Source organism: Desmodus rotundus, chromosome 12 (assembly GCF_022682495.2).
Source record: "Desmodus rotundus isolate HL8 chromosome 12, HLdesRot8A.1, whole genome shotgun sequence".
NCBI lineage: Eukaryota > Metazoa > Chordata > Mammalia > Chiroptera > Phyllostomidae > Desmodus > Desmodus rotundus.
Genome location: NC_071398.1, coordinates 49,533,181 through 49,559,908, shown reverse-complemented (window position 1 = coordinate 49,559,908; position 26,728 = coordinate 49,533,181). Strand labels below are relative to the sequence as shown.

At 57.8% G+C, this 26,728-nt stretch overlaps 3 protein-coding genes across 9 annotated transcripts; 2 read left to right on the top strand and 1 right to left on the bottom strand.

Annotated features, from left to right (window-relative positions):
• Positions 1 to 72: 72 nt before the first annotated feature.
• On the bottom strand, positions 73 to 5,789 carry ZNF628 (zinc finger protein 628). 4 transcript variants are annotated; one of them, XM_053914896.1, is made up of 3 exons: positions 5,604 to 5,733; positions 3,882 to 3,953; positions 73 to 3,328 (listed from the first exon to the last, which is right to left on the bottom strand). In XM_053914896.1, exons 2-3 carry the CDS (start codon positions 3,913 to 3,915, stop codon positions 192 to 194), a joined length of 3,171 nt encoding a protein of 1,056 aa, XP_053770871.1. In that variant the 5' UTR covers positions 3,916 to 3,953; positions 5,604 to 5,733; the 3' UTR covers positions 73 to 191. The 4 variants fall into 4 exon arrangements, with proteins under 4 accessions (XP_053770871.1, XP_053770872.1, XP_071076021.1 ...); XM_053914897.2 differs by lacking the exon at positions 5,604 to 5,733 and adding an exon at positions 5,179 to 5,242; XM_071219920.1 differs by lacking the exons at positions 3,882 to 3,953; positions 5,604 to 5,733 and adding an exon at positions 5,761 to 5,789.
• On the top strand, positions 5,768 to 19,870 carry C12H19orf85 (chromosome 12 C19orf85 homolog). 2 transcript variants are annotated; one of them, XM_045203904.3, is made up of 3 exons: positions 5,768 to 6,828; positions 14,251 to 14,460; positions 19,018 to 19,870. In XM_045203904.3, the coding sequence occupies exons 2-3, from the start codon at positions 14,288 to 14,290 to the stop codon at positions 19,472 to 19,474; spliced, it is 630 nt and encodes a 209-aa protein (XP_045059839.2). In that variant the 5' UTR covers positions 5,768 to 6,828; positions 14,251 to 14,287; the 3' UTR covers positions 19,475 to 19,870. The 2 variants fall into 2 exon arrangements, with proteins under 2 accessions (XP_045059839.2, XP_045059838.2); XM_045203903.3 differs by lacking the exon at positions 5,768 to 6,828 and having other exon boundaries at positions 13,998 to 14,460.
• ISOC2 (isochorismatase domain containing 2) lies at positions 14,404 to 26,673 on the top strand. 3 transcript variants are annotated; one of them, XM_045203902.3, is made up of 7 exons: positions 20,682 to 20,810; positions 20,941 to 21,076; positions 23,622 to 23,759; positions 23,896 to 24,105; positions 24,431 to 24,501; positions 24,612 to 24,729; positions 26,269 to 26,673. In XM_045203902.3, exons 3-7 carry the CDS (start codon positions 23,625 to 23,627, stop codon positions 26,347 to 26,349), a joined length of 615 nt encoding a protein of 204 aa, XP_045059837.2. In that variant the 5' UTR covers positions 20,682 to 20,810; positions 20,941 to 21,076; positions 23,622 to 23,624; the 3' UTR covers positions 26,350 to 26,673. The 3 variants fall into 3 exon arrangements, with proteins under 3 accessions (XP_053771045.1, XP_024426144.2, XP_045059837.2); XM_053915070.2 differs by lacking the exons at positions 20,682 to 20,810; positions 20,941 to 21,076 and adding an exon at positions 14,404 to 14,460; XM_024570376.4 differs by lacking the exon at positions 20,941 to 21,076 and having other exon boundaries at positions 20,675 to 20,810.
• The last annotated feature ends 55 nt before the right edge of the window (positions 26,674 to 26,728 follow it).

The window sequence follows — 26,728 nt, the reverse complement described above, 5'->3', positions numbered from 1 at the left end:
TAGCTGAGCCCCAAGACGCAAAGCAAGTCACCTGTGAGCCCGGAGGAAAAAGATAAGACTCCAGACCCCCAATAAAACCAAGCACAGGAGATTCTGGTCTTTATTAGCAAGCCCTGCCTGCAGCGATCCTGTCCAGGCAGGAGTGAGTCAGGGTCTCTGTGTGGGGCGGGGAGAGGTACCAGCGGTTCTACTCAAAAAGTGTGCACCAACTGGACTGCGGGCAGAGTCTGGACAATCTGGATGGAGGGCAGGCCCTGCGAGGCCATGCCCCCGGGCACAGCTCCTGCAGGGACCACTTGCACCATCTGGGAGGCAGGGGCGGCGGGGACGCCGGCAGGGGCAGAGGCAGGGCTGGCTGCCGGTGGGGCCAGCAGCTGCAGTGTGGCGGCACCGCCCCCAACACTGCTGTTCTCCAGAAGCTCGGTGGCCGGGGCACTGCGGATGATGAGCAGTTTCTGCCCTGGCGGCCCCGGGGCGGGCGGCTCAGCCAGCCCGGAAGGGAGGGTCTCTACCTCCTGCACACAGAGTTGGGTCTGCTCCCCATCTGCTCCGCTCAGCACGAGGACGCTCTGCAACCCTTCGTCTGTCTGCAGCGTCTCAAAGAGCACATCCTGGACCACACCAGCGGTGGCCTCACCCTCGCCCGGCTCCCCGGGGCCGGAGCCCGCCAGCAATTCCTCGGGCGCCTCACTCTGAACCACCAGCAGGTTGGGAGCCTCAGTGGTCACGGCTCCCCCACTGGGGTTAGACAGCTGGCCCGCCAGAGGCTGGAGCTGGACTGCGGTCACCTCCTGGGCAGGCTGGAGCTGGACCGTGGTTACTTCCTGTGCCGGCTGCAGCTGGACTGTGGTCACTTCCTGTGCCGGCTGAAGCTGGACTGTGGCCACTTCTGGGGCTGGCCGCAGGGGCTGGAGCTGGACCCCACTCACTTCCGGCGGCCCTGCCTCCCCACCCCCCACATTCTGCAGAAGGATAAGGCCCTGGCCTGCCCCATTGGCCCCTGCGTTGCCCCCTCCCTGCACTCCCAGTCCCCCAGGGCCTGGCAGCCAGACTACTCCAGGGCCCTGCCTAGCCTTCCCTACTGCCCGCAGGCCTTGCTTTGCCCAGCCGCCCCCACCACCACCAGTACTGGAGGGCAACAGGATGAGCTTAGGGGGTGCAGGGGGAGGCGGGGGCGTAGGGGACTGCACACTGCTGGGGATGAGCTGGAGGCCCTGGGCGGTCTGCACCAGGAGGAATGTCTGGGAGTTAGGGGCTGCTGGGCCCAGGGGCGGGGCCTGAGCTGGGCCCCCTGCCACCTCTAGGGAGAGCGTCGCCTGGAGGTGGGGGAGCACGTGGACATCTTGGGTGGCTGCTGGAGCTGGGGCGGCAGCCAACGGGGCAGGAGGCGGGGGGGCGCTGGCGGGGGCAGCGGGGGCGGCAGGGGTGTGCGTCCTCAGGTGCCGCTGCAGGTAGGCCGCCATGACGAAGCTGCGCCCGCAGATGGGGCAGGCGAAGGGGCGTTCAGCTGAGTGGGTGCGCTGGTGGAGCAGCAGGTTGGAGGAGTGTGTGAAGGTCTTGGGGCAGAGCGGGCAGCGGAAGGGCCGCTCACCCGTGTGCACGCGCTGGTGCTGCCGCAGGTTGGAGGTCTGCGCAAAACTCTTGCCGCAGACGCCGCAGGCGTGCGGCCGCTCACCCGTGTGCACGTGGCGGTGGCGCCGCAGGCACGACGTGTTGCGGAAGGCCTTGCCGCACTCTCCGCAGGCATAGGGCCGCTCGCCGGTGTGCAGCCGCAGGTGGTACTGGTAGTGCGACGACCACTTGAAGGTCTGGCCGCACTGGCCGCAGGTGAAGGCCCGCAGACCCGTGTGCACGCGCTGGTGGATGGCCAGCAGCGAGGAGCGTTTGAAAGCCTTGCCGCACTCGCCACACTGGTAGGGCCGCTCGCCTGTATGGTCCCGCAGGTGGTATCGCAGCCCTGACGAGCCCTTGAAGGCCTTGCCGCACTCACCGCACTTGTAGGGCCGCTCAGTGGAGGCGGGCGCAGGTGCTGGCGCAGGTGGCTGTGGGGCAGGTGCAGTGGGGGCCAGCGGCTCCTGTGGGCAGGTAACCTCTGCGGCCTCGGCCTGCGGGGGTGGGCGCCCGGCCGCCGCCTCCTCCACATGACACTGCTGATGCGCCAGGAGGCTGGCAAGCTGTGGGAAGGCACCGTCGCAGCTGCCACAGCGGAATGCCTGCCCACCAGCTGCCCCGTGGCTGTGCTGGTGGCGGGAGAGTCCGGCCACTGTCCGGAAGGACTTCCCGCAGGGAAGGCAGGGGAAGCTGGGGGTGGCGGTGGCAGGAGGCGGCTGCGGCTCCGCTGAAGGCGGGGCAACCTTGGATGTCTCCGGGGGCGCGTCCCGGGGTGCAGCCACCGCCTCGGGCCCCGGGCAGGGCTGGTGCTCCAGCAGCAGTTCCTCACTGCCGAAGCCCAGCTCGCAGCCATCGCAGCGGTACACCAGCTCCACCGTCGTCTCAGCCGCCGCCAGAAAGAGTTCAGGCACCACAGGCGGGGGTGCAGGCGGTGGAGGCACCGGCGGGCTAGGGGAAGGCAGGTGCGGCTGCAGGTAGGGGTCAGTGAAGACCTTGGCTGGCTCCCTCGGCTGCGGAGGCACGGGGGCAGCGGCGGGGGTGGCGCCATGAGTGCGCTGATGCAGAAGCAGGTTGGAGGAATGCGTGAAGGTCTTGGGGCAGAGCGGGCAGCGGAAGGGCCGCTCGCCCGTGTGCACGCGCTGGTGCTGCCGCAGGTTGGTGCTCTGCGTGAAGCTCTTGCCGCAGACGCTGCAGGTGTAGGGCCGCTCGCCTGTGTGCACGTGGCGGTGGCGCCGCAAGCTGGACGAGTTCTTGAAGGCCTTGGGGCAGTCGGGACATGGGTAGGGCCGCTCGCCCGTGTGCTGGCGCAGGTGGTACTGGTAGTGCGATGACCACTTGAAGGCCAGGCCACACTGGCCGCAGGTGAAGGCTCGCACGCCGGTGTGCACGCTGCGGTGGATCTGCAGCAGTGAGGAGCGCTTGAAGGCCTTGGGGCAATCGGAACACTGGTAGGGCCGCTCACCAGTGTGGCCCCGCTGGTGGTAGAGCAGGGCTGACGAGCCCTTGAAGGCCTTGGGGCAATCCGGGCACTTGTAGGGCCGCTCACCTGTGTGTGTGCGCTGGTGGTGCAGGAGCCGGGAGGACCAGCGGAAAGACTTGCCGCACTCCCCACACTCGTACTGGGCCACTGGGGCCGGGGCCGCGGGGCCGGGCTTCTCCCCTGCACCCTCCTCGGTGGAGGCCGGCGCCATGTCAGCGTGGGAGCCGACCATCACACCTGGGGGAGGCGGAAGTCCGGGTCAGGGGAGGGTGGTGCACCCTCCACTCACACACGGAGTCATCTGAACCCCTTTCAGAGTCAGGGACACCTCCCAAGCCCGCCCTCACTGCAGGAGCCTCCCTCAGCATTAAGGCTCCCAATGGTCCAGGTTGGCCACAAAATGCAAGACTTCAGATGCTAAACTTCCAGCAAATTAGGACAAGTGGGTCACCAGCCTTAGGCGGTCAGCCATCTCCTCCAGGAGGCTGGGCAGGCCTGGGAAGGCTGGGCCTGGCCTGTAGGGCTACGCTCTGAGGATGGCCTGTCCTTTAAGGGGCCAGGGTCTCTCCAGCACCCTAGCTTCGGACCCTTGACCCCTCTCACTGAAAAGACTCATTCTCCCACTGCCTCAACACCCGAGCTCACTGCAGGACCCTCGATACCTTCCTTCACTGTTACCGAAGCCCCTGTGAGCTTCACACGGCCCACCACCACCCACCCTGCTTGCCCGCTCCCGCTAGGTACCCTGACCAAAATTCCCTAAACTCCGCTAGGTCTCCGATGCACTGACCTGGCCCTGCAGGCTCTGTGCGCTCTGCCCCCATCCAGAGTCCTCACTTCCCCTCACTCCGTGGCATAAGGACTGCGGGTGACCGGAAACAGCTGGGCTTCAGTATCCCTTTGCATTCATGTCCATGGACTGCAGAGCTCCCCCTGCCCTGGCCCAAACTACTTGTCTCCATTTCTTGGTCCATTCACACCCCAGGTCATACTTGCATGTTTCTTTTCCCCTCAAACCTCTCTCCCCTCCTGCTCTCGCCAGGTGACCCTCACCACCTTTTTCTCAGCACTGAAAAAGTAACAGCAATCAGGAGAGAACATTAGCATGTTCCCACCTCTACACCAATGGTTCTCAACGGGGCAAGGAAGATGCCCCTCTCCATGGCACACCAGCCCCACAGGCCATTGGACATGCCTGGAGACTGTTCTGGTTGTGAGGCTGTCGACTGGAGGGGCAGGTGCTCCTGGCATCTACTGGGGGGATGCTGCTCCACATCCTACAGTGCCCAGGACAGCGCCCCACAGCAAAGAGCGATGCAGTCCAAATGCCACTGGCGCTGAGGCTGAGAAACCCACACAATCCCCTCCCGGCTGCTTGCCGCTGGGCCCATGGACCCTACATTCCCTCCTACAGCACTGTTCCTCGTCTCCCGGACCACTCCCATCAGTGTACCCACAAGCTATGTCTCCCATCTTTAAAAAAAAAGACAAACTTCACCCCACCTCCCCCTCCAGCTACAGCCTCAGCTGCAGCCTCAGTGCAGCTAAGCCACACCTTTTTGCACCAAAGCAACTCAAAGCTGCTGTCAAAATCTACTCTTTCTGAAGCCCCTCTCAGACCTGGCTTCAGATCCTCCTCCGCCAACTCTGCTCATGGCCTTAGTGTTTTTCCCACAGCATTTATCACCTTCTAACCTGCTTTACAATCAGGGTTTCCCGGTCTCAGCACTGTTCCAATCTGGGGCTGGACCAGTGTCCAAGGGGCTGTACCGGGCACTGTACGGTGTTTAGCAGCATCCTTGGCCCCTATCCACTAGATTCCAGCGACATCTTATTCACGGTTGCATCCTAGCATCTATTATAACTCCTGGCACAGAGTGAGTACTCGGTAAATGTAGCTTGACTGAACGAAGTCTAAGCATCCCCTTTGGACAGGTCATAAAATTCCCTGTAAAGCTCTGAGCGTCTCCTTTAAAATGCAAACAAGTCCTTTTAAGAGACAATTATCCCAGGAAGGTGCACGTGCCTCTCAGAAGGCCAGACATGCCTTAAACGAGACACCCTGCTCTGTAAGAGCCGGGGCACACCTTATTCCCAGAGTGCGCCTTCCAAAAGGCCGGACCACACCCTTCCATCAGACCCGACTTCCCCTTTAAGAGGGTGCTATGCCGCACCCCCATCTCCACCTTCGCTGAGCTAAACTAGGGGCTGCTTTGAAGCCATCTGGATTCGTAAGTTTTTCCCGTCAATGTATGGAACGCTGTCACTAGCATTTAAAGAGATAATCCATTCTTAATTGAAAGCACGAAGCTCCAGTATACTGACGACCTGCCCCGCCCCACTAAAAGCAATTCCCTGCCCTTTAAGAGGACGGAGACGGCCCGGCCGATAAAAGTCGGAGGTGAAGTAGAGCCCTTCCCTTTAAGGCATCCCTTCCGGTTTCACTGTCGCCGCTTCGCCAAATGTCTCCGCCTCCGGTCCCTCCCCCCACCCCACCCCTCCGGTCTCTCACCTGCGGCCCCGACCCTGGGAACGAGCGGAGACCCAGAGCTTTCCCGCAGGGGCCGACGGGAAGGCTGGGCCCCTGCGGCGGCGGTACAGGACTGGGGGCCGGGGAGGGGGGCGGGGGCGCGCTCCCTCCCAACGGCCCCCGGCGCGAGGCACCCAACCTTTATCAGCGGCCACTCGCGCACACAAACCCCGACGTCGCCGTGGGTGCATCACGACGCCACGTGCGCCCAAGCCCCGCCCCCACTCGGCTCGGGCCGCAGCGGCGCTCCCCGGGCTTCCAGGGCGCGGGGTATTCTGGGAGTTGTAGTTCTCCCCGGACCCTGCCGGCCGGCAGTCGTGGGGGTCAGCCCAAAGCTCTAAAAAGCCGAGTCTGGATGCTGGATCGCACGTTCCCCTTTATCAGTACTGAGTCCTTCTTGTCTGTGATAGACACCCTCCTCGGCCGTGCGGTTCAAGCAAGGCCTCACCCACCTAGGGTGCGGTCACTTGTGGCCTGGTCCGACACCCAGGCCCTGGGGCTCCCTTTCGTAGTCCTGAAACCTGCACAGGGATTGCTTCCCTCAGAGGTTATGCGTGCTCGCTCTTCCCTGCCTCCTGCTGTGTGCACGCGCGGTGGTGCGGGAACCCGGGCCCTGCAGAGCAAGGGGCTGGCTGCCCAGAGCTCCGGGCCAAGATATCTCCCTGCTTTCCCCACTCGAACCCCGCCGGCTTCGGCCTTCCAGCTCAGCCACACTTTTTCTGCGAGGCATGCAACGCAGCGTTTCTCAACCATTGGACTAGTGACATTTGGGCTCGATCAGACTTTGCTGTGGGGGCAATCTTCTGCATTGTACGCTGGTCGGCGGCATCCCCGGCTTCCACGCAGACCGATAGCAACCCCACTCCGTCTGTCCCACACCTAGTGACAGCTGTCTCCAGATTGGACCACGTGTCCCCTGATGACAACTGCTCCTGTGCCTTCCCCCTTAGCCAGAGGGCCACTCCACGCACTGTTGCTCAGACCAGAACGTCCTCCTACTCCTAGCCCACCCCTTCTCAACTGCTACTGGAAAGCCCTGAGGCTACGCGGGGCACCATTACATGCTCAGTGGCTCTCATCTGTGTTCCATGACAGCAGGGACAGGTCTGTCTTTGCCACCCGAGTGTCCCCATCAATGAGCAAGAAGCCTGATCAGAAGCAGGTGGTACTCTTCATGGAATGAGTGCATGTTTACAGCCTCGGTCAGGTACAGTTCTCCAAAGCCCACAGGCAGGTTGGAACCCAGTCCTGACCTGAGCTGATTTGGACTTGCTCCCACATGGTCCGTATGAAGTCCCTGTGAATGCATGCCTGTAACACCCTTGGCTGCCAGCTCAGCCCCGACATTCCTTTCCCTTTGCTTCTGCCTCCCCCATCAGAAAGGAGGCTACCGAAGGCACTGGGAATGGCAAGACAGGAAAGTAGCAGAGATTGAGCTGGGAGCTAACCTCTGTCCCCTGGGTTCTGACCCTACCTGTATCTGAGGCTGCCAAACACACCAGGCCCCGCCCCCTAACCTAGGCTCCCAGATGGAGGGAGGAGCCCACCCTGGGTGGGGCTGGGGCTGTGGAATGTGCTGCCCCATGGGCTATGGGCAGGGGTGGCTCTGAGGTACAGAGCCCACACCCACCCCATGCCTCAGGCACCCTCCTGGGGACCCCATGGTAGTAAAAGGAGCTCCAGTCATTTCCCACTTACCTGCTGGTCCCAGGTGTTATGCGGGAGGTAAGAGAGACAGGGTCCCAGCATCTGCCCTTGTTTTGCCCTTTTCAGGCCAAGTTTCTTAGCCACCTCCTGCACTGCAACTTCTAGGATAGTCCAGCTCCAAGGGGACCCAGCCAGGACCATGCTGTGTGCCCTGCCTTTAAAAAAATTTTTTTTAAAGATTTTATTTATTTTTAGAGAGAGGAAGGGAGGAAGAAAGAGAGGGAAACATCAATGTGTGGTTGCCTTTCATGCACCCCCTACCGGGGGCCTGGCCTGCAACCCAGACATGTGCCCCCACTGGGAATCGAAGCAGTGACCCCTTGGTTCACAGGCCGGCCCTCAATTCACTGAGCCGCAACAGCTGGGGCTGTACCCTCCTTCTTTGATCACAGGGTGGGTATGTCCCACCCCTGCTTCTGGCCGCTAGGTACTCAAACCCCCAACCCACTTCCCTTCCCTCTGTGGATTCTGGTTTTGGCCACTCTGTTGCCTTGGTAACGGCACAGCCTATGGTCATTAGAGAAGAGAGGGTTAGGGGCTGGGGCAAGAGGTGTGCCCAGAGGAAGTATCTGGGGCAAAGACAGGAATCTCAGGACCAGAAACTAAAAATAAAATATCCTTAGGCCCTGGCCGGGTAGCCCAGTTGGTTAGAGTGCTATCCTGATACACCAAGGTTGTGGATTCAATCACCGGTCTTAGCACATACAAGAATCAACCAATGAATGCACAAATAAGTCGAACAACACATTGATGTTCCTCTCTCTCTCTTTCTCTTTCTCTCTCTCACTCTCTCTCTAAAATCAATAAAAGTAAAAAACAAAGCCTACAACAAAAAACAAATAAATAAAAATAAAATATGTTTTCACACAAGAGGATGCACTTTAAGCAGGAGTGGGCAGGGGCAAGAGGAGTCCTGGGTCATGCTGACAGCCACCCCACGGGGAGGGAGCCAAGGGGGCTTGCCTGACCCTCCGCAGGCTAAGGGTGCTCCCTTCTGACTCCTCGGGGGCTCCCATGGGGTGCCCCAGCTTGGGCAGCCTGGACTGTCCACATGGAAGGAGTGTGGTCCCCAGTTCACTGAGGGTAAAGAAGGGCTTTCTGAAGCCTCTCCACCAGGCGTGGAGCCAGGAAGTGATGTCAGTGGGAGAATCTTGGACCCCAGGGCCAGCCCCCATCCAAGGCTTAACTGGTGGGTGTCATGTGCACAGTCAGGAGCCCGGGGAGCTGCCTGGGTCATGGGGCCAGGGAAGAAGACTTCCCCAGCCTGGGGGCAGCCTGACAACTCCCTGGAGGAGGTGTTCACAGGGAACACAGATCCCTCTGCTTTAAGTACAAAAACGTGGACATGCACAGCTACACACCAAGTCCCCTCCCCAAGACTGGCTGCCACCTTCTGGGATGCTCCACCATGGGCTGTGCCCTGGCGTAGCGAGCACCTTTGCTTCCGTGGGGTGGGCCCACAGGTCCAGAGGCCACCCCTCCGCGGTGGGGTCCGTTATATGACACAGGGGAAGGTGCAGCTGCAGTCAAGGCTCCCGCTCGGTTGACCTTGAGTTGATCAAGAAGGAACGTAACGATATGCTTTACGAGTGAGTCAACTTGACCAGGCCGTAGGATGGAGGATGGCCAGATTCCTGGTTAACACAATTTCCGGGGATGTCTCCAAGGGTGTTCCGGAAGGGGTTAGCATTTGAATTGGCGGGCTAAGGAAAGCACCATTGTGAATGGGGCTCACCCAACCCCTTGACAGCGGGAGTAGAACAAAGAGGTGGGAAAACGGGCCAAATTAGCTCTCTGCCTGACTATTTCCTGCCCTTGGTGCTCCTGCGAGCTCAGGCCTTCAGATCTGGACTGGAAACTACACGTGGGCTCTCTGGTTTCAGGCCTTGGAACCACACTGCTGGCTGCCCCGGGTCTTCAGACTTTTCATAGGAATTCTCCATAACCACATGAGTCAATACTTTACAAGAGATCTGCTCATATACGTAAAATAGTACATATAACCCCTCTCTCTCTCTAGAGACAGATAAATGTAGATACAGATATGTATCTATATCTATGTAGATATATCTCTGGAGAACCCCGACTGATACAGGAATACTCCCTTGGGTGGGCCTGGTCTAATCAGGTGAGCTCTTTAAACTTAGGTCTAGAGAGCAGAGATGAGAAGCATCAGTGATTCTCCTGCTGGCCTTGGAGACACAGTCCTCATGGGTTCCGAGGTGCAAGGACATGAGTTGTGCCTCATGACCTTGGAAGGGGGCCCCGACTTCAGGTGAGGCCAAAGCCCCAGCAGACACCTGGATGCAGCCCATGAGGCCCTGAGCGGAGGGCCCAGCTCAGCTGTGGGGCCTGGACCCCTGACCCACAGGAGCTGAGAGAAAAGGGGACTGTTGTTTGAAGCCATTGGATGTGTGGTCGTTTGTCACAAAGAATGACTAGTACATTTCTTAAGTGAGTCTGCTCAGCTGGCCATAGCCAAGCATCACAGCCTGGGGGATTTAACAAGGGGAATGTATTTCCTCTCATTTCTGGAGGCTGGAAGGCCAAGGCCACAGTGCCATGGGGTTGCTTCCTGCTGAGGCCTCTCTCCTTGGTGTGTAGACAGCCGTCTTCTCTGTGTCCTCACATGGTCCTCCCGCTGTGTGTCTCTGTGCCCTCATCTCTTCTCACAAGGACTCCAGTCACATCGGACCAGGTCCCACCCTCACATCCTCATTCTCCCTGAATTACCTCTTTAAAGACCTTATCTCTCAACTGTCACGTTCTGTCTTGGAAGAAAAGGTGTTAACAAATATGACAGGGTTGGCCCCTCTGACTTCCGAGTTGGGGACAACAGGAAGCTGCCGTCTATAAATTTTTAGCACATATTTTAAGGGAAACAAAGTCTATCTGTGACTGGGTTAGAGAAGTAGCAGACAAGCAGGGAGGGACAAGCTTCGTCTGGGCTTCTGATTGGTCCTGATGCCTCGGGTTCCCCCTCCTCAGATTGGGAGGGGATGTATGGGTGGGTTCTACCATTCCAGGCCCAGTGAGGCCTATAAAGGAAGCCAAGGGCAGGGTCCTAAGGTCTGGGCACTACCTCTGCCCCCCACCCTCCATGGCTCCCCTTCACTCTCGACCTCATAACCCAACTCCTACCTGGCCTACAAATCCCTGCGGGTCTGGCCCCTGTTCACCTCTCTGACTTCACCTTGTCCCATGGCTCCCTCTCACTCCAGTCAAGCCTGCTTCTGCCTCAGGATCTTTGCACCCACTGTGCCCTCTGCCTGGGGGGCTCTTCACTGCCACCTCTCCCGCTCAGGTTGCAGGACAACTGTCACCTCATCCAAGGGATCTTCTCCATCTGAAGCAGCACCTCTCCCCCATCCACCCTCCAACCTGCTGTGCAGTCTCAGCAATTTCACAGCACATCCCCAGCTGGGATTTTCTTTCTTTGCCTTGCCTTTTTCTTTTTTCTTTATTTTTTAGACTTTATTTCAGGGAAGGGAGGGAGAAAGAGAGGGAGAGAAACATCAATGTGTGGTTGCCTCTCACTCACCCCCTCCTGGGAATCGAAACTGCAACCCTTTGTTTTGAAGGCCAGCGCTCAATCCACTGAGCCACACCAGCCAGGGCCTGCCCCAGCTGGGATTTTGTTGTGCAGATCCTGAGGGTACAGATGGGACTTGTCTTACTCACAGCTGCACCCGCAGTCTCTGCACCCAGTAGGTGCTCCATAAATGTTTGTTGATTTACTAAAGGCCCCTCCATTGCAAGGACTGGGAGAGAGGAGCCTGTGAATGAATACCTTCCACTCCCTGCAGGGACAGGCCCTCCACAAACACCAGATGAGGGCGGCCCCACCTGTGCGTGATTCTTCATCCCGGAGATCGGTGGAGAAGGGCCCAAAGTGCAGCTCAACGCAGGGGCCCCCAGCGCCAGCCCGTGGTGTTGGCGCCCCCTGGTGGAGCGCCCCAGGTCAGAGCTGGTAGGGCCGGGGTCCCTCAGTGGTACCAGGCCCGGCCAGGCAGGGCACACAGCAGGAAAGTAGAGGACACGCTTGGCTCCTGCGGGTGATGCAAGCCCACTCCAGAGCCATGCGGCGGCGACCTCTTTCCTATCCTCAGGGCCTGACCTCCAACCCTCCAGAGACGAGGGCTTGCCCTTTATCCCCAGCAAAGGCCAGGAGTGAGGGGGCGGGGGAGCCCTGGACGCACCCAGGCAGACCGGCAAGGCCCCTGACGCGGGCCTGTGCGCGGCTGCCTGTCTCTGAGGTTACATGGCACACTGATGGGTACGTGGCAAGGGAGGGTGACCCTGGGCGGCTGATCAGCCTACAGCAGCCTACAACTGCACTTCGTGGCCCACACGCGCTCACCAGGAACTGGACTTCTGGTGACATCGCTGGCCACCTGCTGCTGGTGCTGGGCTGCCAACAGTGTGCTGGCCCTGACCGCGGAGGGCTGTGAGCCCACAAGGACACCGGCCCCAGCCCCAGCTGACCAGACTTGCGTCCCCACTGTGCCACTTCCTTGCTGCATGAGCATGCACAAGCCACCTACCCCCATGCCAGCTTCTCATCTCAGCTTCACCACTGAGGCCATGAGGCTTACATCGGATGGGGGTCTCCAGGTGGGTGGTAGGGCCGGGATGTATACTTTTAATTTCATAGCCTTCCACATTTTGGCGTGGTTACGGCGTGTTCACATCTGGCAGCTCTTGTTTCATTCTCTCCCAGCCAGAGGCGGTTTCCCACCATAGTCTTTCATAATGGGCTGCTGCTAATTTTATCACGGTGTCATTTGGCAAAAAAAGAATATTTATAGTGAGGATACTTAGAGATATTACTCTTTAATAGTTAATGACTATGAGGGCTTCCAGAGGTCCTTCATGTCGCTCCTCTTTTTCCCCACGTAGGTGACATCCCAGCTTTGCCACCGTGGCCTTGGGTGACCATGCACCGTGACCTCAGTTTCCCCCCACAGAAAACAGGGACAGTCTGTGCCCAGGGGAGGGGGACCCCAGCAAGTTAGCTGGGCCCTGGGGGCCCTGGGGAAGCATCCTCACTGTTCTGTGTCTCTCTCTACAGGTGCTGGGGGCATCGGGGGCAGCCCCAGGTCTAGCCTGGCAGCTGTGACCACTGGCCCAGGGAACACAGAATTGAGGGGACCCCGGGAGGGGCCATGTCTGAGGCCCCCTCTCCCGTCCTGCAGTGGATGAATAACAGCCCCCAGGGACACCTGAGTCCTAACCCACAGGGCCTGTGAATCTGTCACCTTACATGGAAAGGGGGCTTTGCGATGTGGCTGAGTTAAGGATCTTTTTTTTTTGGTTAAGATTTTTATTGATTTATTTTTAGAGAGAGAGTGGGAGGGAGGGAGAAAGAGAGGGAGGGAAACATCAATGTGTGGTTGCCTCTTGCACGCCCCGCTACTGGGGACCTGGCCTGTAACTCAGGCATGTGCCCTGACTGGGAATCAAACTGGCAACCCTTTGGTTCGCAGGCCAGCATTCAATCCACTGAGCCACACCAGCCAGGGCTGAGTTAAGGCTCTTGAGTGGAGGAAATGATCCTGGTTACCCAGGGGCCCTACATGTCATCCTCGTGAAAGGAAGACAGGAGGCTATGAGTCAGGAGGACTTGGGATGACAGAAGCAGAGGTCGGAGCGACACACTTTGAAGGCAGAGGAAGGCCCACGAGCCAAGGAATCGGGGTACCTCCAGAAGCTGGGAGAAGCACAGGCATGGATTCTGCCCTCGGTGCCTCCAGAAGAAACACCTTGACTTTAGCCCCTAAGACCCACCTTGGACTCCAGACCTCCAGAACCTCAAGAGATTTAACAAGCACACTTTTAGGCAGTTCGTGGTCCCGTGTTACAACAGCCACAGGACACACATGCGCCTCCTGCCACAGTCCCCCTGGAGCCGCACTGAGACATCCCTTCCCACACTTGGCCACCCTTCCCAGAGACAAGAGGATCTGCTCCCCTCAGCCCCAGGAGCCAGCTCCCCAACCTGCCAGGCCCAGCCGTTCTCTGCCTCCCCAAATCCTAGGGGCCCCAGAGTCTCTCCGCAGAATGTCTTGGGGGAAACTGTGCCTGTGTTCTCTCCTTCCCTCCCGACAGAGCCAGGCTGTGCCCCAAACAGCCCCCGATGTCACCCACCTGAGTAACAGGCCCAGTCCACAGGTGCCCCTCCCTTCTCCCCTGCTCACTGGCTGCACTTGGGTGGGAGATGCAGGGTTTGGGGATCCAACCCCCGGAAGCCAATTTCTCCGGGTGGCTGGAGACCTTGCGCACAATGAGCCCCTCCCGGAGCCTCAGTTTCCCCAGGATACTGGGCCTGCAGCAGAGGGAGGCGAGAAGGCACCACAGGGGTGCCTGGAGGTGGGTGGGCAGCTGTGGGGTGTCTACTCCACAGCAGAGGCTCCTGTGCTCTCTCTCCCTCCCTCTGAGCCTGCACCCAACCCCCCTCGGCCCCCCCTCCAATTAAGGGTCCTTAACGCTATCTGCTAACCGCAGCAGTTGACTCAGCTCCTGGCCTCCCCTCCCTGCCCAGGCCTTTGTCACCTTAATTGGCAATCTCCAGGCACTTTTCTCTGCCTCCCCACCTACGCCACCCTGCCCCATATCGCAGGTCCAACTATGTGCTAATTGGGCCCCTGGGGGGGAGCACTGAAAGCCCCCTCCCCTGCCTTCCTATATCAGCCCTCCACCTACTGTCCCTCAAACCCTGAAGTCCAGCTCCTGGGACACAGGGACCAGGAGGGCAGAAGAGGGACTCCCAGTCCTAATGTCCGGGGCCCTACCCCCACTCCTGTCCAGAGTCACTCGCCCCTCCCACAGGCCATCCCTCCTTGTTCTTCTCTGTAGCCCTAAGCCCTCAGCCCTGGCTACTCCTCTCTCCTAACAGATTTGGGGGGTGCTTTCTGATCAGCAGGAATAGAGTGGACGATTAGCCCCAGATCACCCAGGCCATGCATCCCGGGGCTCCCACAGCCCCTGCAATCTCCGAGCCCAGCCCCCGGGAGCTGTGTGCCTTTGTGAGTGGGGCAGCCGCCCACATGCTACGCGCCTTGCACCCCCGGAGGACCCGGCCCCCCAAAAGGAGGCCCAACCACAGGAGATTCCTGCACAACCAGATCTGCAGGTGAGGGGGGTATAGGGGTGGAGGGGGTGGGGAGGTGACAGGCCCTATATCTGGGGGACACCAGGCCCAGATAGAACTGAGAGAAGTGGCCCCCAGGGCTGGATGCAGTCAACACGCAGTGTGCATTTATTAAGCACTGACAGTGTGCTGGCCCCCTGGGAGACCCAGCAGGGAACAAAGCAGAGCACGTTCCCTGTCTTCACAGACGCATGTCCAGTGGGGGGGCCGGGCGGGAAATGGTCCATGTGATGCGACAGCGTGGGCGAACCCTGAAAACACGGTGCCGAGGGAAGGCAGCCAGACACCAAGGCCACAGATGGTGGGTTCCCGTGTCTGCAGTGTCCACAAAGGCAAGCCCACAGACGCAGCAAGCAGATCCAGGGTTGCCAAGGGCTGGGGAGGTGGTGGGAGTGATCACTCGTAGGGAGGGGCTTCCTTTTGGGGTGATGAAAGCTCAAACTAATGAGAGGTGGTGGCTGCACAACATCGCGAATGTATTAAATGCCACTGAACTGTGCACTTTAAAATGGTTCATTTTAAGTCGTGAATTTTACTTCAACTTTTAAAAATTATATGGTATGCTAGAAAGTGGTACATGCTGTGGAGGTGTGCCGGGGAAGGGCTGGCATTTTCGGTAAGGTGTCAGAGGGGAAGCTGCACTGAGTAGGTGTGCGTGGGAGCAGAGGCCTGGGGGACGGCGGGAAGCAGCCTGCAAGTGGCGGAGGGGAGGGTGTCCCAGGCAGGGCCCCACAGGTGCAAAGGCCTTCACACAGGCGGTCCCCTTTGCTGAGCAGTGCCATTCCCTCAACATCTCTGGGAGTGGGAATAGGGGCCTCTGCTCCTTCGGGTCTGCCCAGTCCCACCTGTGCTCTCCCCTCACCCTGTGACAGTAACCGCTGCTCCTGCACTTGCTATATGCTAAGTACTCTGCACAAAGGCCACAACGGAGGTGTTACTTAAAGCTCCAACATACCTGCTCAGCAGGTTCTGCCTTTATCCTCAAATTACAGACAGGAAAGCTCCTGAGAGGTTTGACACCTTGCCCAAGGCTACACAGCCAGTAAGTGGATGCAACCCCTGGTAGTCTGAGTTCATGTTCTGGACCACTTTGTCATCCTGCCTAGAGACAGCACCTCAGGGCTTGATGGTAATGATGATAGTGATGGTGGTGATGGTGGGGATGGTGGTGATGATGGTGATGGTGGTGACTGTGGTGATGATGATGGTGATGATGGTGGTGATGGTGACAGTGGTGATGGTGGTGACAGCGGTGATGGTGGTGATGATGGTGACAGTGATGATGGTGGTGATGGCGGTGATGATGGTGATAATAATGGCAGTTATCGTGGCTAACACTCATCGGACACTTAATAAGTGTCAGGCAGCACTTTAGTATTAAATCAGAATAGTCACTCACAGTGAGTATGAACTCATTAATCCCCCACAGCAACCCTAGGACGTAGGTAGTAATCCTCATGCTTGAGTGAGAGAAGTGAGGCACAGAGAGGTAGTAAAGTGACTTGCTAGAGGACCTGCTTTTCTGTAAGCAGGGAGTCCTCCCAGCCAGCCTAGGACCTGGCCCCAGGAGGTCTAAGAACCAAATGTGAACAAGTGGGAGCCTGGTCCAGCCTAACCCCTGACTGCACACCGCAACCTCCTTCCACCAGGATACCCAGCCCTGGCCACACCCAAAATGCTCACAGCCACCATGGAAGAGGAAAACACACGTCTCCCCAAATAGGGCCTCCTAACTCTTCATTCCTCCTCACCAACGGCTCCAGGGCCCCTCCCCCTCTTCAGCACCCATCAGGGTTCCCTACACCCAGCCAGTCTGGACCTCATGCTAATGCCAGCCCCCCATCTCCCAGATTTTCGGTCCTCCCCGACCCACACTCCCTGCTCCCAGGGCCAGCTTCTCCGCTGCACCATCCCAGACATCACCACTCCCTGTGCCTAGCTCTGCCACATGCTTCCCAGAAACCCAGCCCACCAGCGGCCTTGGGGGCAGCTCTGAGCACATTCCCCTGGGCCTCCAGCTGAGCCCGGTCAGAAATCCAGGTCCGAGGCAAGCTCTCCTCAGCATCTCCCCGCCCACTGCCTCCTCCTCCATCCAGGTTCCTCAGGAGACCCCTCCCACCCATGCGTATGGACTTTAGACATTTTCTTGTGAAACATTTCAAACCTACAGACAAGTCAAGGCAGCTGTCTGATGCGGGGTTCCCAAAGGTGGTCCCCAGCCCAGCAGCATGACCTCTTGGCATCTCCTGGGAATGTGTCAGAAATGCCCATTCTCAGACCCAGCACAGACCTGTAGAAGCAGAAACATAGGGGTCCGGAACCCTCTGTTTTAACAGGCCCTCCGGGTGTTCTGTGAAGAACCCCTAACCTGATGGCCACTCACGTACCATCACTTAGCTTCTAATGCCCATACTGTCTCAGCACCCTTCCTTCATCCGGGCTTTAAAAACTGTTTAGAGCGAATTGCAAATGACATGACTCATCAGCCCTAACGCCATTTATGCGTAGTTTGTGGGAGTTGGAGGCCTTGAGGGCTCGTTGGGAGGTTCTAGCAGGGGAGCACAGCTACTCGTATGCCCTTGACGGAGGACTGGTCCTCTCCTCTAGTTGGGAAGGTCGTCCTCTTCGACCAAGCATGCAGCATCGGGAAGGACGCACGTGGATCGGTGAGGGAGGGAGGGGACACCCGCTAGTGGGCCAGATCATCGGAGTCAACCCTATCAATGGTGACAGGTGTCGCAGCCAGATCGCCCTCACATCCGTTGGAGGCCATATACAGCATATAAGGTTGTGGTCTTCTCTCTCTCTCTCTCTCTCTCTCTCCCCCCCTCCCTTGCCCTCACACCCTCCATCTCTACCTTACCTCCAGCTCTAGCTCCACCTCCATCTCTCTGTCTCCCTCCTTCTCTCTCTCCTTCTCTCTCTCACTTAACCTGACCTCCCATTTCTCGCCATTTTCCTCGGGGCACTCAGAGCCTGTAACTCCCCTCCTTGGCATCAAAGACAGTGTCAGAGTTGCAGCTCTCAGTAATTTACTTAAGAGCTATATATATATTTTTTTTTCTCATGGTAAAATACACAGAACATAACATTCTCTACTTTAACCATTTCGAGGGAAGAATTCAGTGGCATTTTGTACATTCACATTGTTTTGCAACCATCACCTCCATCCAGTTCCAGAACATTCTTATCACCCCCAGGGGACATCCTGCACCCGTAATCAGTCCTTTTCCGTTCCCCTCCCCCAGCGCCTGGCAAACACTAATCTGCTGCTCTCTGTCTCCAGGGATTTGCCTATTCTGGACATCTCCTATAAGCAGAATTACACAGTATCAGATATGTTTTCATTGATGGGACCAACCCTTGCACCCAGGGACAGGGCGTGCCCTGCCCCCAGGCCCCCTGCAGCTTCTTCCAGTCAGCGGCCCTCCTACTGCTCTCACTGTCTAGCGGCTTAACCAGTTTCTGAACTTGAGTTCATTTGGGTCACGTGGCTACTAACTGTGGGTCTTGCCACCTTGGCTCACATTATTTTGCCAGAACTGTCGTAATCAAACAGCACAGACTGAGCAGCTTGAAAAACAAACTTGCTCTCGCACCATTTCGGAGGCCGGAAGTCTGAAACCAAGGTGTGGGCAGGCGTAGACAGCCGTCTTGGCCCTGTGTCCCCACACGGCTCTCCCTGTGTGACCCAACACCAGTCCTATCGGGTTTGGAGTCACCCTAGTAACCCTAGTAACATCATTTTAACTTAAATCACCTCTTTGAAAACCCCATCTCCAAATACAATCACTGTCAGAAGTACTGGGGGTTAGAATGTCAACAGGTGAATTTCAGGGGGTCACGATTCAGCCCCTCACAACTTGTGAGACCCATCAGTATTGTTACTGAGGGGAGACCAGTGCAGTCATCCAGGTGGGAGGAGGAGCTGGAGACTCCAGCCGGGGGTGGGTGGAGAGGCTCAGAGGTGAGCAGATTCAAGAGCTAAGAAGAAGCAGAACCCATGGGCATCACTGTTACAGATGTACTGCTAGCCCACAGCAGTCTTTTTGTGCACGTTTGCATGAAATTCCTTTTTTAAAAAGATTTTATTTATTTATTTTCAGAGAGAGGGGAAGAGTGGGGGAAAGAGAGGAAAACATTGATCAGTTGCCTCTCGTGCCTCCAATCAGGGACCTGGCCCACAGCCCACAAATGAGCCCTGACCGGGAATCAAATCTGCGACCTTTTGGTTTGCTAGATGACGCCAAACCTATGGAGCCACACCAGTTAGGGCTGAAATTACTTTTTAAAGTCACCCTTTTCTTAAGACATTTTTTACTTTATGTGTTGGAACATGGTCATAACAAATCTAAATGTCACAAATGTGCACAGTGCACAAATAGAATTGTCAGACTCAAGAAAAGGGACTCGGGGCAGGGAAAAGAGCACCCACCAAAAAGAAAAATGAAGAGGGTGAGAAGGGACAAAGCACTTCCGGGGTGGAAGACAGGAGGAGACTCCTTCGCAGTCACCCAGCTAATGGCCATCTCTCCACAGGCAGTTTGCCAAGATTGAGGCTGCCACTCAGCACCTGGCCCTGTCCATCCTATCCCAGGAGGCTCCTCCCCAGAGACCTTCGCCCCAAAGACCACCCCAGCCACCTCCATCCCCCTTCCTGGGGGTGGCCCATGCTGTGGCCCCCACTGAGGCACTTCATGCAGGCCCCAGCCTGAGCCTCGCTGCGCTGGATGCCTCCACCTTGGACCTCTTTGATGACATTGCACTCACCCCAGAACGTCCCTCAGGGCTGTATGACCTGCCCCATCATGCACTGGGCCAGCCAGGCCTCAGGCAGGCCCAACATTCCTATGGTTCTCTGCCTCTGACCCTGCATGCCCTGGGGGGAGGGGAAGAGCTCTTGGCTCCTGAGGAGGTCTGGGGGGGCAGATGGGAGGTGCCTTGTGCCCACCACTTTCAGGGGATCCCAGAGAGCTGGGGGACCTGCTTCCCATGACATCCAATCACCACCCAGCTCAGGCCAGGACAAACCAGAGGCACCCCCATGACAGCTCTCTAGCCCCCACCCTCTGCCAGGAGCCCTCTTCCACTCTTCTCCTCGCAACTTCTGGAAAGACGACCTAAGCCCAGACTTCCACCTGAGACCAGGGCCTCACCTCTGCCTCTTCCAGGCAGGACCCCTTGCTCTCTCCCTCCTCCACATCCTCCCTTCTTTCTTCACAGTCCCATCTCCTCGGAGTCCTCGCTCTAGCTGCACTTGCGTGGCTCATTGCTGCCTAATGTCTGGTCTCATTTCATTTATTCTCAAAGATGCATTGAGCATCTACTATGTGCTAAGGATTCAGCAGTAAATAAAATAGACAAGGTCTCTGCCTTTGTGGAGTTCACATCTGGGGGGGAGGCAGGTCAGGGGACCTACCTGACAATAAATGAGTACATCCAAACAAGATAAATTTCCATCTTTAGATTGGAATTGGTGCTGTGAAGAAGATAAAACGGTGACCTTACCAAGTGGCTATTTAACACTGGGTGTTCAGGGAAGGCCTTTAAAAACAAAAATGAAGTCATGTGAAGGTCTGGGGCTCCAGGCAGAGGGAACCCACATGCAAAGGTCGTGGAGTGGATCGCTGGGGAGCAGCGGCGGAGGCCAGCGTGGCTGGAGTGGAGCCAGGTGACAGGTGAGGTCTGTGAGGTTGACCAAGGCAAACCGTGAATTGGGGAGTAGTTTGGATTTTATTCCAAGAATGATAGGAAGTTCTCTCTCTGTCTCTGTCAACCCCATTTCCAAGCACAAAGTCTACATACTATGAACACCACCCTAGAAGGCAGGTGCTGTACAGCTGGGGAAACTGAGGCTGCAGAGATTAGGGTGGGGAGGACCTAAGCTCCAGTCTTCATCGCGCCTTAACCTTAACTGGAAAGTGCTTCTTGGGTCGCTGTTAAGTTTCGGACGGGCCAAAAGGGCCAGGGTTGGAACCCCAGGCCCTCCCCTGTCCTGGGCACGGCCCCTCCCTCCCTGTCGCGGCCTTAGTAGTCCCTTCGCACCCCACTTCAGCAGCTGGCTTCCGCGTTCTCCGCTGGCACAGCGTCGCCCCACCCCGCCCGTCACTCACGCCCTCTACCGCCACCCATTGGTGGAGCAGCGGCGCTTGCGGATTGGCTGGGAGCTGGGGCAGGGCAGAGCTGGGAGAGCGCCAATTGGGCGGCGTGGCCATAGTTAGCGCCCGCGGACGGCGTGGGGTTGGGCCGCAAGTTGAAACACTGCCTAACAGTGATCCGGGTCAGGGAACCGGGTGGGAGGACCCGAGCGGCGCGAGCCTGGGCTCTGAAAGGTGAGTGACACCAGGACTCACCTGCAGGGGGCCCGGCCGGCTCGAACCCAGCGCCTTCCGGGTAAGGCCCGCCCCGGCCCTGGGGGAGACTGGCCTCCCCGCCCCACCGGTGATGGAGCTGACGTTTCAGGGACGTCCTGTGCCGAGGTCACACAGCCAGGGGCAGGACTCGTGCCAGGCCCACCCAACTGGCTGGCCAGGGACTGGGACCCTCCACGTGTTGTCCTCTCCGAGTCAAGGGCCAGGTTTCCCCTCGTCCCTGCAGGGTAGGTGGTTTGACCCCTGTGACTCCGAGGGGGAAACTGGGACCCAGACAGAGTGTGAAACTTGGCCAAGGTTACACACCTAGGAAGTCCTGCAGGGCTGGGTCCCCCGAGGCCACGGGGGGATCTAAGTATCCCTACCCACCCTTCTAGGTTGCACCCCCCCTCAGGCCGCCCCTCCTCCTCGGGCTTTGGGCTCCCTCCACACGGAGGTCCGTTCTGGACTCTCCCATCACTCCCCCACGGCACCCCCAAGACTGTCTCCAGCCCAGACCTCCTCCCCACATTCACACACTCCCCTTTGCCCAATTTTTCTTCTCCCAAAACCCAGTTACCCTGTCCAGGTCCCTAGTTAATCCCCAGTACCTGCCACCTGTGGACCAGAAACCTGGGGGGAGTCTTCCTCCTTTCTCTTCCCCAGTAGCCAGTTCCACCCACCCCCTGAATCTTTTGGTCCTGCCCCCTCCTCCCTGTGCTGCCACCTGAACTGGAGCCCAGGACTCACCCTTGCCCCCTGGACCCCATCCCCAGCTTCCCTCCTCCCACCCCCAGCCTCGGCCTCCAGTCCAGCCTCACAGCAGCCTCCCCACTTTATTTTACATTTTGAAGATTTTTAATGAATGTATACCAAATATGCAGAAAAATGTACCCATCACAGATAACACAGCTCAGAATAACTTCACAAAGTGAATGCTGTGCTGTAGCCATTATCCAAATCCAGAAGTCAAACATCCCCCACACCCCAGAAGCCCTGTACCCCTTTGTCAGTTCCCCCGCAAGGATAACCATTATCTTAACTCAAAAAAAATTTTATTTATTTTTAGAGAGAAGGGAAGGAGAAAGAGAGGGAGAGAAACATCAGTGTGTGGTTGCCTCTTGTTGCCCCCTACTGGGGACCTGGCCTGCAACCCAGGCATGTGCCCTGACTGGGAATCCAACCGGTGACCATTTGGTTCTCAGGCCGTCACTCAATTTCCTGAGCCACACCAGTCAGGGCCCATTGTCATAATTTTAATGCCACAGGCAGCTTTTGCTGGGTTCCACCTTTATGCAAGATCTCATTGCATTTACTCCTGACTACCTAACCTGTTACACACTGAACAACATTCAACAGGAGCAGAAAGCGCACAGTGAAAATCAGACTGCACCCCTGTCCTTCAGTGACCTGTTCCCCGCCTGCAGTCCCTGCTGCTCTGGTGCCAGCCGGAGAGAGCAGATATAGATAGCTGCAGTGCACACACTTTGTCTCCTTCTTTTGGACACGCAAATGGGAGCACTGCCATACAGTGTTCTGTGCTTTCCCCCCACTGTTAACGTCTTTTGAACACCTTTCCATATTGTTATTTAAAGAGTTTCCTTGTAACTTTTCCTGGCTGCAAAGAACTCCCTGGCATGGATATACCATGACTTACATAACCAGCCCCCTAACCTCGGGTGCTTCGCTTCACCCCAGGTGGAGGGAGCCGCGTGACCAAAGGCTCAGAGGTGGGCCATGGTCAGGCAGTGGCTGCAGTGGTCCCCAGCGTTGGAGAGGCGGTGAGACAGGGGAGCCATGGGGTCAGCTTTTGTCTTCTCAGAAAGACTGTTTCCTCTCCCCATCCACTTCCTCCGGGAGAACTCTCCCGGCCCTGCCCAGATAGGTCAGGTTCCCTAGAAACCGCCACGTGGAAGTGTGTGCTTCAGCGACGTTTGAGTGCCTTCATGATGCCATCATGCTGTCTAGTTCCAGAACGCTTTCATCTCCTCAAACGCTAGGCAGTCCCCGTTCTGTCCCACCAGTGGGTCTGCCGTCTCTGTGCACTTGACCACTGTGGCAGGTGGAACACACGGACTCCTACATCATGTGGCTTTTAGTGACAGGCCTCTCCCAGAGCACGTGTGTCAGCGCCTCCTTCCTTTCCGCTGCTGAACACTGCTCCACCACCCTTTTTTCTAAGACCTGGAAGGGAGTTCAGCTGGCTGTTCATACCTGGGTAAACCAGAGTTTCAGAGGCCAAGAGTGGGGCTGACTTGCAGGCTCCCAGAGCGCGGATGCTCCGCCCAGCCAGGCTGTGAGGAGAGGGGAGGTGCAGCCCAGGAAAGCTCAGCTGTTTTTCCCTCAGAGATCACATCCCACTCCCTATGTTACTGGCAGAGGATCCTTTGGCAGGTCACATCACTGCTCAGGCCTCAGTTTCCCCCTGGGAACAGGGTGAGGGTCACAGTTGGAGCCTGAGATGTGATGGGACAGTTGGTAACAGAGATGGCAGATATCCACATACTGTTCCAGAAAGGAGAAGGCTTCCCAGGGCTCCAAAGGAGCAAGGCTGGAGTCTCAGGGATGGACAGGGTCAGAGGAGACTTCCCGGAAATGTGACCTCTCGGCTGAATAGGACACATTAAGAAAGAAGTGTGTTCCAGTCCTGAGGAGAAGCAGGTGTGAAGCCTGCAAGTGGGAAGAAGGGGGTTCAGAGGGCCCTCCAGGGTCTCTGCATGGACCCTGGAGCTGCAGAGAAACCACACACACCTCCATCTGACCCTGCCCCTCGGTCCCTCTGCTCACTCTCAGGACATGGCAGCTGTAAAGCCCAGCCTGGGCAGAGTCCTCCCCAGATCGTCCATCCTCTTCCTGTGCGACATGCAGGAGAAGTTCCGCCACATCAGTTACTTCCCCCAGATTGTGTCTGTGGCCGCCCGCATGCTTAAGGTACAGAGCCCTCCTCCCTCAAGTCAGGGGTTCAGCACCCTACACTCTCAGACCAGGGGCCTATCCCTCTCCTCCCTCAGACCGGGGTCCAGCCCCCCTCTCGGGCTCAGGCCTTTGTGCCCTCTCCCCGGCACAGGTGGCCCGGCTGCTGGAGGTGCCAGCCGTGCTGACAGAGCAGTACCCACAAGGCCTGGGCCCCACAGTGCCTGAGCTGGGGGCTGAGGGCCTGCGGCCACTGCCCAAGACCTGCTTCAGCATGGTGCCCGTGGTGCGGCAGGAGCTGGATACATGGCCTCAGCTGCGCTCTGTGCTCCTTTGTGGCCTCGAGACACAAGCCTGCATCCTGGTGAGACCCCCAACTGACCCTTGGAAACCCCCACCCTCACCTGGGATCTCCGCATCCTAAAAAGGACATCCTTTCCTGACTCGGAACCCTCTATCCTCCCAGCACGACACCCTTCCTGACCCATGATCCCCTCCAGACATGATACTTGATCCTCACTCAGGACCCTTCTCTACTTGGGACGCTTATCCTGCCCTAGGATCCTGTCATACCCAGGGGCTCCCCTGCCCTGCCCTGAGCCTCCCTCACCCTCATCGCAGCATCCCAGTCCCTCACCCCGGACCCCTGTTCTTGTTGGGAGTTGGCCCTGACCTCTTTCTGCCCCCAGCAAACGGCCCTGGACCTCCTGGACCTGGGGCTGCAGGTCCACGTGGTGGTGGACGCCTGCTCCTCCCGCAGGTGAGAGGGTCCCACAAGGGGTGGGTGCATGTGATGTGGACAGGGTACCCAGGAAGGCCCAGGAGTCTGGGTGTTGGGGCCACAGCACTGACACCCTTCTCCCCCTGCAGCCAGGTGGACCGCCTGGTGGCACTAGCCCGGATGCGACAGAGTGGCGTCTTCCTCTCCACCAGCGAAGGGCTCATTCTACAGCTTGTGGGTGATGCTTCGCACCCCCAGTTCAAGGAGGTACTGGCTGGCCCTCATCCCCCACCTCCCATGCACCTATAAATGTCTCCTCAGCACCCACCACGGCTTTGCAGTATACATCTGGGAACACATAAGGCTGCTTCCTCCAGAGGGGGCTAAGTTCTCATGGGGAGACACCCTGTCAACCATAAATCAATGATAGGAAAAGGTGATGGCAGGCAGTGGGAATGGAGAGAGGGATAAAGCAGGGAGGTGTTTGCATGGGGTGGCCAGGGAGGCTCCCAGGAGAAGGTGACTCTGGAGTGAAGTGAGGCCTGGAGGGAGCCAGGCAGACATGAGAAAGAACAGGCCAACAGAAGCTCTGTAGATGGGGCCTCTGGACCCCTCCTCCCTGCCCTCCTCCAGTCTCTAGCATTCAGCCTAGCCTCCAAGCCCACCGCCCAGTGGCTCTCCTAGTACCCAGGTCTGACCAGGTAGTTCCCACTGCTGCACACCCTTGGCCTGCAGGATCACAGGACATGCCCAAATTTGATATTCCTGGCCCTCCGAGCTCTTCCCTCTTCTCTCCTCTTAGTTCTGTTGAGCCTTTATTGAGCACCTACTATGTGCCAGCCACTGTGGTGAGTCCTGGGGCAACAGCAAAGCCAGTCGGTATTCCATTACACATTGTGGCCTGGAGCTGGGAAGGGAATGAGCAGAGTGTGTGAGAAATGAAATAATAAGCAACAGGGCAGGCCCTCCGGGGGCTGGCCTTGAAGTGCACACCAGCAGGGGAGGAACAGGCAGTCATCCAAAAAAGTGTTCCTGGCAGAGGGACCAGCTGGGGCAGAGGCCTGGTGGTGGGACTGAACTTGCTTCATTCCAGAAACTGTAACAAGGCACCCTGAGTGCTGGGTGTGTGTGGAGGAGCGGAGGCAGGGAGGAAGCAGGCCGTGTCTCCCCAAAGATTTGGGATTTTAGCAAGGGGCAGCCATGGGGACTTGTGCAGGGCACTGGCCACGGTCAGGTCCGCAGTTGGGCAGGTGTCAGAAATGAGGGACACCAGAGTGCATGCGAGGGGGTGCAGGCTCTTCTTATTTTTGTTTACTTTCTGGAGGCAATCATGGGGCTCACTGATGGGCGCAATGTGGGGCCTCAGGAAAAGGCACCCAGAGTGGGGCTTTGGGTTGTCATCTACTGACAGGCTGAACTACGAGTCTGGGAGTCAAATGGAGACTGACATGTTAAGAGGCAGTTGGATAAATGAGTCTGGAGTTGAGGGGCAAGGCGTGGATTTGAGAATTGGGGGATGGGAGAGTTGAGATGACTTAAAAAGATGTAGATGAGAAGCCCCAGGACAGAGCCCATTACTCTTAGTAGCCCAAACCAGCAAAGCAGACCAAGATGGCAGGTGATGAGGAGCTAACTCAGGTGGGTATGGTGAAAGGGAAGCCCCAGGAAAAGTTCTTAGAAGAGGGAGTTGGTTTGGGCATTTGCTGCCAAGAGGGAAAGGGAGATGAAGAGGGAGAAACGTCCCTCAAATATGCCTTGGAGATGGGGACCCTGGACACTGCCTCACCCCCCCTCCTCCCTGTACAGATCCAGAAGATCATCAAGGAGCCTGTCCCAGACAGCGGGCTGCTGGGCCTCTTCCACGGCCAGAACCCCCTCTTCCGCTGAACTCCTACTCTGCCTTGAGGGGGAGACCTCCGTTCCTCCTGTCACTGAGGCCTCTGTGGAAGTACCTTCCCCCCATCCTTGGATCCCAAGAGTGGTGCAATCCACCGGGAGTACCGCCCCCTCGGGAGGGGAGGCGGGTGCTGCTTTACCATTGGGTGACAGCTCCAGGAAATGCAAATATAACTCGGAAGCTGGATGGCCATTGGTGAGCTGAGCTGGAGGCGGGGCTTGGCCCCGGGCCACTTCACGCGGGTGGGAAAAGGGGGGGGGAGAGTCTCACAGACTATGTGGGACCCAGACTCGCAGAATAAACACTGATGTAGCTGTGGACCGAACCATTCTTGGATTTGGGGGGTAGCCCGGGGGCGAATTGAGGCTG

Bases quoted from the DNA above. Each gene is read 5' to 3' on its own strand.
- ZNF628 (XM_053914896.1), bottom strand. From the start codon at position 3,915: ATGGGGGCAGAGCGCACAGAGCCTGCAGGGCCAG. The intron at 3,329-3,881 runs GTCAGTGCATCG...CGCCTCCCCCAG, and splicing joins CACAGAGCCTGCAGGGCCAG to GTGTGATGGTCGGCTCCCAC.
- C12H19orf85 (XM_045203904.3), top strand. From the start codon at position 14,288: ATGCATCCCGGGGCTCCCACAGCCCCTGCAATCTCCGAGCCCAGCCCC. The intron at 14,461-19,017 runs GTGAGGGGGGTA...ATCTCTCCACAG, and splicing joins CTGCACAACCAGATCTGCAG to GCAGTTTGCCAAGATTGAGG.
- ISOC2 (XM_053915070.2), top strand. From the start codon at position 23,625: ATGGCAGCTGTAAAGCCCAGCCTGGGCAGAGTCCTCCCCAGATCGTCC. The intron at 23,760-23,895 runs GTACAGAGCCCT...TCCCCGGCACAG, and splicing joins TGGCCGCCCGCATGCTTAAG to GTGGCCCGGCTGCTGGAGGT. The intron at 24,106-24,430 runs GTGAGACCCCCA...TTCTGCCCCCAG, and splicing joins AGACACAAGCCTGCATCCTG to CAAACGGCCCTGGACCTCCT.